Below are 16,550 nucleotides of genomic sequence, written 5' to 3'. Positions count from 1 at the left end.
GAGGAATTTCCTAGGGTGCCCGTCCTAGGCGGGACCCTGAGGGCAGGCACCCAACCTGCCCTTTGGTTCACCGACCTCCGCTTCACCTCTAGAACCTGCAAGCCCCGGCAGCCAGTCTCCACCCACCCCACTCCTCTTTCTTCTCTTCCCCACCCCTTCCTCCTTCCCTTTGCTCTAGTCTCCCCGCCCCACTACACCCTCTCTGGCCCGTTGCATGTTCGACCTTGCAGAATTGCATATCTTTTAAGTAAACACTCCATCCTGCGTAAGATTGAGCTCAATTTCTGCCCCACCTTGATTATGAGCTTTGCTTAGTGACTTGCTTCCAAAGTACAGTTCAGTGTGGAAAGTGGGGACAGTAACTTTAAAGTGGAGAAACCTGGCCAGCACTGCCTTGGCCAGGTGAGGAGAGTTAACATCATCAGTGATGAGTTATGTTGATAGCATGCCTGGGACATAGGAAGGGTACTTCACCCATGTGGTATTCCTCCCCAGAACCCCAGTTCTCTCTTGGGAGAAACATCAAACCCCAAAACACCTGATCAGTACTCCTAAAATCTGTCAAAGGTCATAAAAAACAAACTCAGAATCTCATAAACCAGAGGAAACTAACACGACATGACAGTTAATGTAATGGGATACTCTGAAGGGAATCCTGGAATAGGAAAGGGATATTAGGGGAAAACTAGTAACATCCAAATCAAGGGTGGAGCTTAGTTACTACTACTGTTCCAATGTTAGTTTCTTGATTGTGACAAATGTAGCATCATAGTAAGATGCTAATAATCGGGAAGTTTGATGAGGGATATACCTGAAATCTCTGAACGACATATGCAAATATCCTAAAATCTATTCTAAAATTAAGCTGGGAGAGGAAAAGAGGCGCTGGAAATAGATGGTTTCAGATTTGGACCCATAATTCAGTCATGTCATCAAAGCTCAAAACTAATTTTCCACAATACCATCGTTAGGGAGTTGGCTATTCAGCTTTTTGTTTCTTTTTGGTCTCATGATTGCTGCAGTTCCAGTCATCACATTCTCACACAAATACATTCAAGACGGGAAGGAAAGGGGCAGATGAAACAAGTGTTTTCCTTTTATGAGGAAGGAGGTAATGTATACTCCTATTTTCTAGATAGGAATTGACATAGCTTCTCTCCTTGATCAAACTCTAGCCTGGCTCTTTGGAGCCTTTGTCTCAGTGAGGGCTCAACCCCCTCACCTATACAATCTACAGATTCAGCACAAATGATTTCCTCCACTCCACACATTAAAAGACTTAAACACTAACATAGTTTCTAACAGCTCAAGGCCACATTCCTAGAATGACCTTAGCCCTCCTTAAGGAGTTCAAGGCTGCCAACAGAATTTACTGTTTGTCCTAGCCTACACTTGATGACAGGCCCTTTACTACCCTTTCTTGGGTCATTTACTAAAAAGTAAATATTTACTTTTTACTAAGAAGTAAATTTGAGAATTGTATAATTCTCAAATTATACAATTTGAGAATCCTTCCTCTTGTGCATTTGAGATATTATGTATCTCCTTTGAAATGTAATCATCAGAAAGGATAGGGCCTCTGTCCCTTAGTCTCTGTGTAGCCAGTAGAGCTGGTCTAATCAGCATTTACGCTGACTAGCCCTTGGGAATTTTTCACTGTCCTGACTCTACTCAAGCACCTCTGTTTCCCCTCCCTACTCTGTAAAATGCCTAGTCACCTCTGTATAAATCCAAGTTGAGTTCAGTTTGTGTTGGACCTTTATCCCTATTGCAATAGTATATTACTGATTAAAATCTATTCTTACCACTTTAGCATTTGGCTTTATCTCTGACAGAATTAAGTAAATTGTTTGACGTTACCTATCTACTAGGCAGCTCAACCACAATTTGATTCCCCGACTCAAAGTCTGTGCTCTACCCCCCCTAAAGGAAGACTTATTGAACACCCTAAGCAAGCATAAAGTATAAGAAGAAAAGCCAGCTGTCAAGTCGATTTCTGTAAGAGTAAATAATCGTGGGCAAGGGAAGACCCTGAGAGCCTAATAACATAATTTAACAATATTGTTTTCCAACATCTTTTATTTTAAAGACCCCATGAAACTATACTTTAGACAAATAACTGCTTCAAACCAGTGGGTAGTAAAGATGTGAGTTTATTCCACAAGTTAATAGATGTGATAAAATTCTTTCTCCATACAGCAGCCAGGATGATCTCAGACTTGACTCTCCCAACTTAAGGAGGACCTTCCAAGTTAGCCATTAGCAGTAATAACAGAGATCTGGGCCCTCCACCTCTACTCTGGTTTTTTTTTTTTGTTTTTTTGTTTTTTTTTTTTTGCAAATCACCCTTCAACCCCCTCGCCCTTGTCTCACCAGGCTCAACCCCCAAATTTGACAGAGGAAAAAAATACAGAATCATCTAAGTAGAATTTAATTCACTGGCTTTAAATTAGCATGCTTTTCAAAACAAATTTTCAAAAAGCTTCCCATAGTCAAATCTGTCAGTCCTTTCCTTCACGAGCCTTCCCTGTTCCTACGCTTACAACGTCGTTTTGCCATACTAAAAAATATAAATTTTACTTATATTTTTATACTCATTTTATGGTTTTATCTATAAAACCGTACATTTAAAAAGTGAGAAAGCACTTTTTTCTCTCTTTAGAAATTAACTGGCATACATTATATCTCTCTTTTTTCTTTCCAATCATTACTCCCTTTTCCCAGTACCATTTTTGGAATAGTTCCTTCTTTCCCCCATTTATTGTCAATGCCACTTATCTCATGTGCTAAATTCTTATTGCTACATGATCTTTTATACCTGTATTGTCTGGAACATCCTATCCCACTGACCTATCAATTCTTGTGTTGATACCAGTACCAAAATGAGAAATTAGGTTGAGAATCATGATTCATGGCCATCTTAGAATTTGCCTTTTGAAACAGCAGGCCCCTCCCCATGCCCAGAGTTCCCCCAGCACCTTGCACTATCACCCAGTGGCCCTGCTAGTGAATTTAATGCATCCCGCTTTCTCCTCACACAGGCTGTCCAGCTATAGAAGTAGATAGCAGTGTGGAGATAGGCCAGCAAGTGACAGATGAAGCATATACTTGGATAAGAGAGAACATCCAAAACAAGGTTCTTAAATTATTCTCAATGGAAGAAAAAAAATCCTAAAAGGTTACATACTAGAAGACTCCATCTATGTCATATTTTGAAACAGTAAAATTTTTAGAAATGAACGGATTAGTGGTTGCTAGGAGATCGGGTTATGGGGAGGGGGAGGGCAAGAGAGACATGTCTGGTTACAAAAGAGCAGCAGGAAAGATACTCATGCTGATGGAAATGTTTTATATCTTGACTATAGTGGTGGATATACAAATACACACACACAGTACAAGTAAAACTGAAGAAATCTGAATATGATTGGTGGATGGATTGTCAATATCCTGATTGTGATATTGTACTATAGTTTTGCAAAATGTCACCATTAAGAAAAACTGGGTGAAGTATAAGGAATCTCTACTATTTCTTACTACCTAATGAATCTACAAGTATCTCAATAAAAGCTTTAGCCAAAAAAAGCAAAGGTCTTCTCTGATTGTCAGTTTTGGGTTTTTGTTGGGTTTTTTTTTTTTTTTTGCAACTGATCAGAAACTCACCTTGAAATTGCAAAATGATTGGATTCCACCTAAAACATGCTTTTCAATTGAGCTGTCTCCCTTGATGAAAATATCGTATATCTGCACTATCCAATACAGTGGCCACTAACACACATGACTACTGAGCACTGATAATGTGGCTAGCGCAACTAAAGAACTGAATTTTAAATCATGTTATTTTCATTAAGTTGATATTTAAATGGCCACTTGTGGCCAGCATCTGCCATAAGAAACAACACAGAAATGAAATGACTTTATAGTAACCTATTCCTCTGTTTTAAGTACTAGTTTAAGGAAGAAAATTCATTTCCACTCACTGAACTAATTGATGAACTTTCCGTGAATCCATTTCCTCACTTTAAAATGGGGATAAGATACATCCTGAAAGGTTATTTTGAGTGTGAGAAAAGACTGCAAAGCCCCTTTGCACCTGTACTATGGAGGACCTGGTTACAGGTAACTTCCTGACCTAGCAAGTACCCAGGGAGGTGACCCTGTGATGATTTAGTAAATATTTCCCACTATTATGTGAAAACCAGCCAAGGATAAGACAGCAGCTTTGCTTTCACACACTTAAGGGGCAAATCGACACACACTTGATGCCTTGCCATGTTCCACAACGCCAGTTCCAAAGACTTCAATTCGAACTACATTTTTTTAAAACACCGGGGAGGCGGCGGGGGATCTTTACAAAAGCCTCATTTCTTCGAGCGCAACTGTGAATGCTTGATTAGGGGAATACGAGGAAAAACCCTGGAGAACCAAGCATAAGCGTTCAGATTAAGTATAGTCATGGCGCTTTGCTGTCCTTTCTCACACTGAAATTCGCTTGTCAGGATGCATCTTATCCCCATTTTAAAGTGAAGAAATGGATTCGCAGGACTAATCAAAATGATTCTCTGCTGACCAGCGGACAGCCGCCAGGAGCCAAGAGCCTTAGTCTTCGGCTGGCCTGTTTACCAACCCTGCCGCGGCGCCCTTCTTTGCATTCTCAATGACCCGAGAAAGCCAAGCCCCAACGAGCGGGGACTGCGCCTGCGCACTCCGCAACACGGCCGCGGGCGCGCCTCCTCCCTGAGCTAACTGTGTGCGCCCCAGCCGCGCGCAGCTACTCGCGTCCGAGCCTCGCGCAAGCTCTCGTGTGTGCCGTGTCGTTTGGCGTCCACCTACCCCTCCGCTCTCCTTGCAAGTACCCCGCGCGTCTGCCACGCAGTCATGTCGTCCGGCAGCCGCGTTGCGCTGGTGACCGGCGCCAACAAGGGCATCGGCCTTGCCATTGTGCGCGACCTGTGCCGGCAGTTCTCCGGGGACGTGGTGCTCACAGCGCGGGACGCGGCGCGGGGCCAGGCAGCCGTGCAGCAGCTGCAGGCCGAGGGCCTGAGCCCGCGCTTCCACCAGCTGGACATCGACGACCTGCAGAGCATCCGCGCCCTGCGCGACTTTCTGCGCAAGGAGTACGGGGGCCTGGACGTGCTGGTCAACAACGCCGGCATCGCCTTCAAGTGTAAGGGGTCGGTTGGGTGGTCGCAGGGGAGGAGTAGTCTGGAACACCTCCAGCCAGGGTGGGCTGTTTCTGTCGGGGATTCACCGCAGTGGGGCTCCTCGCTTCTGGGATGCTGGATGCCTCCCTACGGAAGTTAGGAGAAGTCAAAGTACAGGAGAAATTGAGTTGCTTTTCACCCAAACGGACTTCTGGGATTCTTTAACAGGTGGTCACAGTTTCTCTCGGTTTGGACTTCAGGGCAATTAGGTTAATTCTGAATGGATTTTTAAGTAAGAAAATTGCTCAGACTGGTTCACGGCAGTCGCACTGCACCTCCTTCACCCAGCCTCCCCCAGTGATACCATCTTACATTATAGCACATCAAAAGAGGAAATTGTCATTGGAACAATACTGTTAACTAGAGCCACTTTTACACAAAATTCACCAGATTTCACATGTGCTATTTTTTGTATCATTCTATGGAATTTTACCACAAGTGACCACTATTTATTAACTCTTAACTCTCCTTCTCCCCCAAAAGTAAAGGATCCCACACCGTTTCATATACAAGCAGAAGTGACAATGAAAACAAACTTTTTTGGTACCCGAGATGTCTCCACGGAACTACTGCCTCTCATGAAACCCCAAGGTGAGTCTAAGGAGCCCACGCTGTAGTGTTTCTGGCACCATCTGTCCCTGCCTGCTTCTGGTCACACCTTCAGGCCCCTGCTACCTCTCCCTGCTCAGCTACACTGGCCTTGTGGCGTCTGGGCCAAGTGCCTGCCCTTCAGCCTAAGGACTCTGCACACTCTTCCAGCGGTCATCGGTGCTCTCCGACCTGCTAGTCTTTGCACAACTGGCTCTTATCCTTCGTTCAGAAGTCTCCTCAGAGAGACCAGTAATTGCTCCTTTCCCTCACCTGTTGGAGTTCCCTGATGGTTCCGTGCCTGACCCTCCCTCCTATCTGTTCCTCTCTGAATGGTCTCACTCAGGCTAGTGGAGCCTTCATTACCACCAAGTAATGAGGCACCCCTAAAATCTTTTTCTGTTTCTGATCATGTGCTACTGATACAGTGTATTAAATTAATTGGTTTGTAGATGCTAAACCAACCGTACGTATCTGGTCTTTACAAGTTCGGGAGGTCCTCAAAACCACCCTCAGGTTCAGTAATCACTAGAAGGACTTCAAACTCAGCAAAGCCATTCTACTCAAAGTTACAGCGTATTACAGGAAATGGAGACTGATTCAAATCAACAGTGGGAAATGTCTCATAGGACAAGGTCCGGGAAAGACCAGGCATGGAGTCTGCTGTTGTCCTCTCCCAATGGCGTCCTGCAGACAGACGCCATGTCCTCCAGCCACCATGTGTGTACCGCCAACCAGGGAAGCTCACCTAAGCCATGATGTTTGGTGTTTTTGTTGGGGGTTGCTCACACAGTCATGGCTCATTGTCCTCTTGGCTGACCCTCTAGAGGTCCAGCTGATACCAGATAGCCTCACCATAATCACATTGTCGACTTAGATTATGTAGCCCGTCCCTACCCACCCCAGTAAATAAGAATAGTCTTATTAGACAGGACATTCCAAAGGTTTAAAAATTAACTCCCAGCATCCCTGGGCAAAAGGCCAAACCTTCCTTTGGCCAAGCTTAATCTTTTGCTTTTATAGGCTGTCCCTTGGACCTTTGCCAAGGCTTTCTTCCAGCAAAAGGATCATTCGCATATAAACTTAGTATAGAATTTATGTAGCAGATACAGCTAAAGTACCAGAAATATACCTAATAGTTGGGGGAGCCAGTGTGGGGGTAAGGATAGATTTAAAGAAACATAATTCATCCTATAAAGCCGCTACATAAATTTTCCTGTCTTGGTACTAATTTGATTCTCCCTTCGATCAACTGCTGTTTATACTTTATTGAGCATAGAACTATTTGTGCAGAACGATTTAATTCTTAAGAAATAAAATGAGGCATATTCAAAAATTATGAGTTTATTTGAGAAAAAAATCCATTTGAATCGGGAAGTGCCAAGCTGGAAGTGATTAGGAATGCTTCACCAGCAGGTGCTTGGGAAGAGACTATTAAAGAGAAAAGGCAGAAGCAAAGTAAGGAAATTATTGATTGGTTACAGCTTCAGGCCTCGTTGGCTGTTTGGGATTGGTGGTCCTTAGGTTTCAGTTTTGTAACCTTGAGGCATTTACAGGCTTAGATTTTGTTTTGCTTACGTAGACACCATGATATTAGAGCCACTACAGTCCAATGGCTTCCTTATTGCATTAATTTAATAATACAGAAATTAGCCGATGGCTAGCTAAATCCAATTCTTCATCAGGCTGGTCATTTTCCATCAGTATTACATCCTGAGGAGGCTTTGACTCAATCTTCCAATACATTTGATTGTCAATGTCAGTAGCAACATGTAACTCATTCGCATCTGGTAATTGAATATTACCAACAAGGCTAGTGTGAAGTCATATCACAGTACAGTTGTTCATGGAAACTGAATGATAAAAATCGAGATGGTGGCATATTCCTGGAGTCCCACCGAGTCATTAACAGTCAGTTCAGTTCATAACCATTTCATACGGCAGTATCTCCCAGAACCATGCCACTTGGGTTCGAAGGCTCCACCCGATTTTGTCAGGTCCCAAAAGCAGGCAGGAGTGCTGATGGTGACACGTGGCTTTACCTTTTCAAGCATCTGGTGTCGTCTAGCTCAGAGACGATGCCATCTCTTGCTCTGAGCCTCGGGAAGCACCAATGTAATATTGGATTTCTCTTGTTGCATAACTCATTTATTTATTCTTTTACCCTGAGCTGCCATTCGTGCTTCTCCCCATACTTTTTCATCTTTCGGAGGGACATCAAGTTCAGCCATTGTGCTGATCCTGATTGCTGCCAGGGATTCTAGTCTAACGAGTGCCTTCCCTTCAGCCCCCTCCCATCCCTACAGGACAGGGTTGCTTAGGTCCAGAACTGGTGGGCTAGCTCAAGGCAGCAGCATGGCTGCATTCGCTGCCACTCCAGTCTGGCCAGACGGGATGAAGGTACAGTCTACTCCACAGGCCCTTAGGAATTCTGACTTAAAGGTGTAAAACTATAGTTATGGCTTCCTGCTTAGGGATTATAGCTGCTTCCCATATCCACGGTTGCAGCCCTGGTCCTGGGAACCACTGTATCAGGTGTGAAAAAAGAAAGTTGAGGTGATGTGGGGAAGAACTGTGCAGTCACCGCAGCATCCTCCTGAGCCCCTCTTTCCCCGATCCCCCAAGAAGCAGAAGAATCTACCCAGTGGAGAATCTCCCTCGGACCCCTCATGATGAGTGTGAGCACGTGCTCGTGAACGCGTGTGAGTCAGCCCTTCACACCTTTATCTCATATTCGAGACGACCAGTGTTTCGATTGCCTGTTCTGCTCTCCATCGAACCACTACTCAGGATGAAGGCGTGTGGTTCGGTCCGCAGAAATGGAGCTCGTCAGTCCACTTCGGTGTCTTCTGATGCAGTCTCGCTGTACTACTTGAACAGTGGCATTGACCTCGGGGTGTGCACCACGTGGTCCAGAGACTGTGTCATCTCCGGGGCTACCGCCTTCAACCCAGCTGGCCAGCTTTGGGCAGGGCCTCCCCCTCGGGGCGTCTCCCATAACCATCTGCAGTCTTTGTCTCTCGTCCTGGCAAATAGAAAGGGCCTTGGTATTTTGTGCCCCAGGGGGCAGAAGAGTCATGTGTCAGCAGTTGTCCCACCTCTGCATCTCTGCAGCTCCCCATTTCCACTTATCTCAGGGACCCAGATGGCCGCTTCAGACAAGCACACCAGCGTATCCACTTGCTGGTTCCAGTCCTGCAGTGGTTCTTCTGATGGACTTTAACATGTCCTCTGATAACTTGCTCCCTAAACTCCCACATGACTTCCAGAGGGCCATGCCTTGTGTGGGCATCCCTTAGTCATTGCTCCCAAGTTGATAAAAACCCAAATACAGAGAAAACAGGCAATTCAGCCCACCGAACTGGGTTGTTTATTATCTTCTTCAATCAAGGTGGCAGCCTTCCAAACCAGATGCTCTGTATTTACGTTGGAACTGCTGTGCACACACCAGCCAGCTTTATTGATCTTTATTGATCAATAGACAGTTGTTCATAGAGCACTACACACCTGACTATAAGATCCTCAGGTGTAAGTTGTCAAAAATGGCCTTGGGACAAAGAAGCTGCCTACTCCTGAATGCAATGAGAACCTCCTTTCAACCCCCTTACCATGTTCCTGTATGAACCATTTTCATTCTCTTATGAAACTTCTGGGTCCCTCCCTCCCTATTCAAACATTTTTCTGACATCATCTGAGACATAATTACCCGTCTGACAGGTTTCAGGCTTGTTTCATGTCCTTCACCCAAGAGGCAGTTTTCATTAATGCTCCCAGCAAACCAGTAATTGTTTCTCAGATGGAAATTTCCTAGTCCAGAATCCAGCAAATTCGGCTGTTGTCATTCTTGTGTGCGCCTTTCTGAGTAACCATTTCTGTTGTGTTTTAGGCAGAGTGGTGAATGTGTCCAGCAGCGTAAGCCTCACTGCTCTCAGGAGCTGCAGCCCAGAGCTGCAGCAGCAGTTTAGAAGCGAGACCATCAGTGAGGAGGAGCTGGTGGGGCTCATGAACAAGTTCGTGGAAGATGCGAAGAACGGTGTGCACCAGGAGGCGGGCTGGCCTACTAACGCCTACGGAGTGACGAAAATCGGTGTCACGGTCCTGTCCAGAATCCAGGCCAGGAACCTGAGCACGCAGAGGAAAGGGGACAAGATCCTCCTGAATGCCTGCTGTCCAGGGTGGGTGAGAACTGACATGGCGGGATCCAGAGCCCCCAAAAGCCCGGAGGAAGGCGCAGAAACCCCCGTGTACTTGGCCCTTTTGCCCTCGGATGCTACAGAGCCTCATGGGCAGTTTGTTAAGGAGAAAAAAGTTGAACAGTGGTGAGTGAGCTCAACCCATAGAGCTCCATCCATAGTTTCCATGTTGTACCCGTCCTGATTTGATCCAAAGTGTGTTTAACACAGTCAAAACTATCCCTACCAAGGATTCACTTTGAATTGTCTACCAATTCTATGAAGCCTTTTGTAATTTGTGATGTTTATGCAGTTCTCTGTGATATTCTATAGGGAGAACACATGTGTTAGTGCTGATAATAACGAATTAAAATCAATAGAGGAATAAATGGTCCTTTTGTTTTCTGTAGATTGAAAAGATGTGTAGGTATAGTTTTGGGCATCCTGCTTGGTGTTCTGGAGCTTCCAGGATCTGTACTTTGGTGTCTGACATTCATTTGGGGAAATTTTCAGCCTTTATTGTTTCAAATATTTCTTTTCTTTTCCTTCTGGTATTACCATTCTGTGTATTTTACATTAACGTTGCTCCACCATTCTTGGATATTCTAGCGTGTTTTCATTTCAGTCTTTTTTTTTTTTCTCTCTGCTTTTCAGTGTTGTAGGTTTCTATCGAGATAATCTCAAGCTCAGCGATTCTTTCCTCGTCTGTGTCTAGTCTACTAATGAACCCATCAAAGGCAGTCTTCATTTCCGATTCAGTGTTTCCTCACTAGCATTTCTTTTCAGTTCTTAGAATTTCTGTCTCTCCACTTACATTGACCATCTGTTCTTGCATGCTGTCTATATTGTTCATTAAAGCCTTTAGCAGATTAATCATGGTTTTAAATTTCCAATCTGGCAAATCTGACATCCCTGCCATGTCTGAGTCTGGTTCTAATGTTTGCTCTGTCTCTTCAAACTTCGTTTTGTCTTTTAGAACATCTTTTAATTTTTTCTTGATAGCCAGGCGTGATGTACTGGGTAAAAGCAGTGGTTGTAAATAATGTTAGTAACATGGTGAGGTGTGGGAGATGGGCATGTTCTGTCATGCTAGCTTAGGTCTCAGTCTGTGGACTATGAGTTTCACATAAGCTTCTCAGTCCTACCTCCCCACCAGATGGGACAGGATGGCTAGAGTGGGCTGGAGGTGTGTATTTCTTTTCCCTCTGGTTGGTTAGTCTCTGATAAAACCCCAAGAGATTAGGCTCTGGTTTCATCTCTCCTGATTTCAGAACATATCCTGTTCTGCTCCACCTGCCAGAAGCACAAGGGAATTTTCCCACTGATATTCCCTCTGAGAACCTGGTAGAGCTCAAGGAAGTAAAACTCAAAAAAAGCATGAAAGGGCCCCTTGATGGCAGGGTCCCCCTGGAGTTGCTGTGTCTCAGACTTGTCCACACTGGGCCTCCAGTAATTCCTCACAGTTCAGATTTCTCCACCCCTGCACTGGTTCCCTTGGAGGTTTCGATTCATAGAGCTCAGCTCCAGTAAGTTGATTCCTCTGTATTAGCTGGTCAGTCTCTCCAATTTGGGAAGCAGTTTTCTCTGTGACCTCACTTCCGTTACAGATCTTAGAAGAGTTTTGATTTTATCCATTTTTTTTTTTTCAGCTTTTTACTTGTTAAGATCATGTGTCCACTTTCAAACTTCTTACATGCCAGACCAGAAACCGGAGGTCCTCCAACCAGGCCATGTGAGAGACAGAATGTCTATACAAATAGGCAATGGCCAGACCGTATGAATGTTTCTGACCATCTTTTTCTAGTATATCATTCCCATCAGGGGAGTACTGCTCTGATTGTCCACAAAAACGATGAGTAAATACTTCCCCCCGGGTAAAATGCCCAGATAATCACATCTGAGTTGGAATTTCTATCATCGGTGATTTACAGATTGGGGTCTCTACGGATAAGCCTCAGAATACTGTTTCTAATGTGCATGAGGTGTTAGCCTGGGGCAAATAGGACAAGATATCCTGGCTACAAAGGAAGTAGTATCTGGTGGGGGAACACAGAAAGACAGGGAAAAGGCATTGTTTACTCCACAAGGCCAGAACCAGGCCTCTCATTAGCTGAATTAATGTGAATCTCTTTAATCCAAATATAGGGTGAAGAGGTAACTACAACCCGTGGTGGTCGTTGATCTCAAATTTGGACTTACCTAGGGTCTGGTCACTAAACCATAATAATTGTTTCTTTTTCTGGGAGAGAGGGACGGTAGCAAGGTCACAGATTCTTTAAAGTCATTTGTCCACGTAGGCGTAAGAGGGAAACACCACTGGTTGTAATTCAGTGTGGTCCCGTTTGACGTGACTGGGATTGCCCAGTGGTTCGTTACCATGGGGTCTAGCCGTGAATGCCATGCGCAGCAGTCACTAAGGGTAAAGGTGGTGGCCATGTGGATGGAATGACAATGACTATGTTCCAGCCTAACAATTAGAACAAGGAGGGAAGAAAAGAGAAGAGGACATTTATCATAGACGACGACCAAGGGCCTATAGAAAATGAGAATGATTATAGGTAAACAGATTTTTTAAAAAATTAAAGAAGAGTGTCTCTCACTGAGGACTGTCAATCCATAAAGGAGTGTAATCTCAAAAAAATTTGGTGCCCATTGATGGAATATCTAGCTAAACTGAGAAATCCATACAATAGCCACTTTGTGAAGTGCTTAGGATAAATTCAGATAATATTTATCAAAAGAAAGTATTTTAGATAGCCCATACCATATATAATAGACTGTGTGGTGGCAAAATTATGACTTTCAGCAAAAGCATCAGTATAAAAATATCTAACATTTGGAGGAGACAGTGTGAGCTAAAAATACATTTGAAAATAAACAATCCATCCTTTATAGCCTATACATACATTTTTATATTTTTGTACTAATTTGACCACTCGTTTTTTATTGCCCACTTGATCAACCGTTGTTTGTACCTTATGATAAACTTGTGCAGAATTATTTAGTATAGAAATCAGCTAATGGTTAGCAAAATCTAGTTCTTCCTTAGGCCAGTCATTTTCCATTGGTATTAATCCTAAGAAGCCTTTAACCTACTCTCCCAATACATTTGATCGTCAATATCAGAATTATCATAACTTATTTTCATAAGGCGATTGAATCTTCTCAACAATACCAGTATTACAACTTATCACAGTTCCAATTCCATTTTGGAACAAATAAGTAAGAATTCTAAAGGTACTTGTGATACCTTCCCAACAGAATTGATCTTGCCTATATACTAGAGATTACTGCAGACAGGCATCATTTCAACTGGCCATGGTTTGGTTATTTCTGGGTTCCGAGTCAGTTAGGAACAAAGCCGATCACCCCGTCTCAGTTCACAGGCTTGTACTGAGACTAGTTTTCCTTGGTATTGCTGGAGAGCAGGGCTCACCCCACTCCTATAGGACATGGATGGTATTCCATACAGTTTCTATTGCTAACTGTACTACAAGATGTGTCCTTTCGTGATCTGTGCTCAGGGCAAGGGAAGTCATATTTCATTGATGTGCATTACAAGTGCCCCCATAGAACCGAAAGTTTATAAGTTCATAAGATCCCCAAAGGTGTACTTATTGAGCCTCCTTCAGCAGATAGGCAAAAGCCACTGCCAATGGTCACTTTGGCCTCCACCTGTATTAAGATAGTCAAGAGCCCCTGTTGGGTCATGATACAATCCCATTCCCAATGCTGCATTCTCGAATTATACAGCATTATTTGGTGAGCCTGACCCTCTTCACTAAAGGTTCATCACCTTTCCAGGCTGACACCCATACTTTGCCTTCCTTCTAGAAGAGAATGCCTTCTAATTTACTTATCTCTGCAGAAGCCAGGAGTAGAGGTGGTGTTATCTAGGAAAGACCTGTAGAAAACTGTCTTTTCCAATGGTGGGGCTTCCCGTGACATATATGGGAGACACACAAGGTTTTTGACAATGTTATGTCAGTATAAATACTGTCAGATTGGACAGAAAGGGACAAAGACAGGACAAAATTAAAAAGAAGGCTACCGGACTCCCCAAATTCTAGAGTTGTGAAATAGGCTAATAAAACTACTCAGCTGCAAACATATGCTGGTCTTTAGGGACGAGAAAGGATAACTCTGAAGGCAGAGCCTTAGGCCCAGAGGCATGGAGATGAGAGCCATCTACACGGTGTACAGGCAGAGGACAGAGCAGTGTCACTAGAAGCAGTGGCCTAAGAAGGCGGAGTCTCAAGCCGCAGGGGATTACTCTCACAGGCCTTAAAATTTAATGGAATTTTCCCTGTTGGATTTCAAAATTGCTTGGGACCAGTGACTCCTCCCTATCTTCCATATTCTCCCTTCTGGAATGGAAATGTCTGCAACCATTATCCTACACTGTCCCACTATTACACGTTGGAAACAGATAACTTGCTTTCTACTTTCACAGGTCCACAAATGCAGAAAAGTTTTGTTGCAGAATGAATCCTACCCAGAGCTTTACTCATACCTGATTTAGATAAGTTTTGAAACTTTTTTGTTTTCTGTTGAAATGGCCATTATAAAGATAGCAACATACTCAATAAAAGAACAACTTCGAGATGAAAGAAATTCTCTGGCTTAAACGTCATACCAAATAGGTAGCTCTTACTGAAATCGTGGTTCTTATGGTTTCTCAAAGCCAAATATCAAGAATGGCTCAATGAAGCCAACAGAGCAAATGTCAAGAAGTGGCTCTGAAATTGGAAAAAAATATCTCAGGAAAGATCTGGATGAAGATGGAAAGAGAAAGACCTCTAGTGCCAGAAGACCTCGAAATGAACCCTGGGAGACCTTTACCAGAAGTTGGCCACTGTCCTTGGTCAGCATTGGTGGGGAATCTTTACTAAAGGATGTTTCTGGTGCATGCTCACCCTCACCTGTTACTGACAGAATACGGGACACGAACAAAAGCCCAGGTTTTAGCACCCCATGGAGCATTCCCAAATTACTGCCTTCAATAGATTTTGGATGCGTTTTGGTCACGTTTTATTTATTCTTGAGATTACTAGAGGGTTTTCCTGACAAAAGCTACAGCTCATACAATAGCTAAAAGACAGCTTCATTTCATGTTTCTCACTTGGGAATCCCAGCCTACCTCTTCCCTAATAGGAAAATCTATGTCACTGGAATTGTCATTAAAGAACTCTGCAAAGCCTTGCCATTCAAAAATGTATGGCTTTGACCATCTTCAATCCCAAGGAAAAGTCAAGAAGATAAATTGTATTTTACTGTTAAGGAGAGGAAAAATCTCTGAGACCCTTGAGCTTCTATAACAAATGGTTGCCAATGACCTTAATATCCATGAGATCAACTGCTTCTTGGGTTCATCAACTCACTCTTCATGTGTCTGAGAATATCACCCAACATCCCAGACTACATCCTCTTACAGGCAATTATAGCTGAAAGAGAATAATGTGACATATTTAGTCTTATCAACAGATACTGGCAGCGTTTCCTCAAGATTTTCCCAATCATTGCCTGTATGACCTCAAACCTGGAAACCTGGTCCTCTAGAAGGAACAACAGAGAAAGGTAGCTCCCAAATCTGATGCAAGGGACTCTTCTCAGATTCTACTGACCACCTCACTGTGATCAGATCACAAAGGATTGATCCTTAGATTCGCACTGCCCAGTCAAGAAGACATAAAGCTACTTTACACCAATGAAAAGCCATTGAAGTTCTCAATCTAAAGATTCTTATAAGTGCTTCAGAAACTGACAATCTTAGGGTGGGGACCACTAATCTATAACTTCACATCAATGAAAAGGAAACCGTTTCTACCCAAGACATGAGAACTAGATCACAAATGCCTGGAACACTGATTGACGTACGTGTCTTCACATGTTTGTTTATTTCTTTGCCTAACTCTTTTTTCTCTCTCTGCTGGTTTAAGGTTCCGGATGGTGAATAGTGTTTTTCTACCTCCTAATGATGGGACCCATTTGGACCCCTATTCTTAGCACTGTTTTTTGCACCCCTGGTCACCCCATGGCTCTAATGTACAATTCAACCAACCATTGGGTTTGTCACCACCTTCCTTTGAATGACACCCAGTCTCCTTAGTGAATCAGTTGATTTCTAGGTGATAGAATTTAACTCCTGTGTGATTTTAAATATGGCGAATATTATAACAAGACAGATAGCCAAAAACCCAAGACCTTCTCTCAAGTTACACACAAAAACATGAGAATTTTCTCTCCATTAAAACGATACCTGGGTATCTTTCATACAAATTAGTACTTCAACGAGACTTACAAGTAGGGCTTGGTACAAAAACCAGGTGCTCTTAATGCTGTGACCAGTGTGAAATTCTCCATAGGGTGTCATAGTCACTCAACAGAGCTATGTTTTCCTGAGGAGCTATAATATTTAGCTAAAAACAAAAACAAACACACAAAGAACAAATAGAGCTTGGTAAGAGATTAAGTGGTAAGAGACTAATTTGCAAGTGGAGGATTCCTCTCTTATCAGATCCTACAAAAAAAGCCTCCCTGACTATGGAGCTACCTGCTGATCACTACTGTATATCTCGCTGTTTGGCGC

General features: G+C 43.5%; 2 protein-coding genes across 2 annotated transcripts in view; one reads left to right on the top strand and one right to left on the bottom strand.

Moving 5' to 3' along the window:
- Nucleotides 1-128, bottom strand: part of SETD4 (SET domain containing 4) — a 37,001-nt gene extending 36,873 nt beyond the window's left edge. The window contains exon 1 of the mRNA XM_025050203.1: nt 76-128. The gene's annotated coding sequence lies outside the window, so the exon portion shown is untranslated. The remainder of the gene's footprint in view (nt 1-75) is intronic.
- A 4,577-nt stretch (nt 129-4,705) lies between these two features.
- On the top strand, nt 4,706-10,350 carry LOC102891228 (carbonyl reductase [NADPH] 1). The gene is made up of 3 exons (XM_006916754.3): nt 4,706-5,164; nt 5,685-5,792; nt 9,676-10,350. Exons 1-3 carry the CDS (start codon nt 4,876-4,878, stop codon nt 10,110-10,112), a joined length of 834 nt encoding a protein of 277 aa, XP_006916816.1. The 5' UTR covers nt 4,706-4,875; the 3' UTR covers nt 10,113-10,350.
- The last annotated feature ends 6,200 nt before the right edge of the window (nt 10,351-16,550 follow it).

This window comes from Pteropus alecto, unplaced genomic scaffold, assembly GCF_000325575.1.
Source record: "Pteropus alecto unplaced genomic scaffold, ASM32557v1 scaffold97, whole genome shotgun sequence".
Lineage (NCBI taxonomy): Eukaryota > Metazoa > Chordata > Mammalia > Chiroptera > Pteropodidae > Pteropus > Pteropus alecto.
This window is presented reverse-complemented; position numbering and strand designations above follow the sequence as displayed.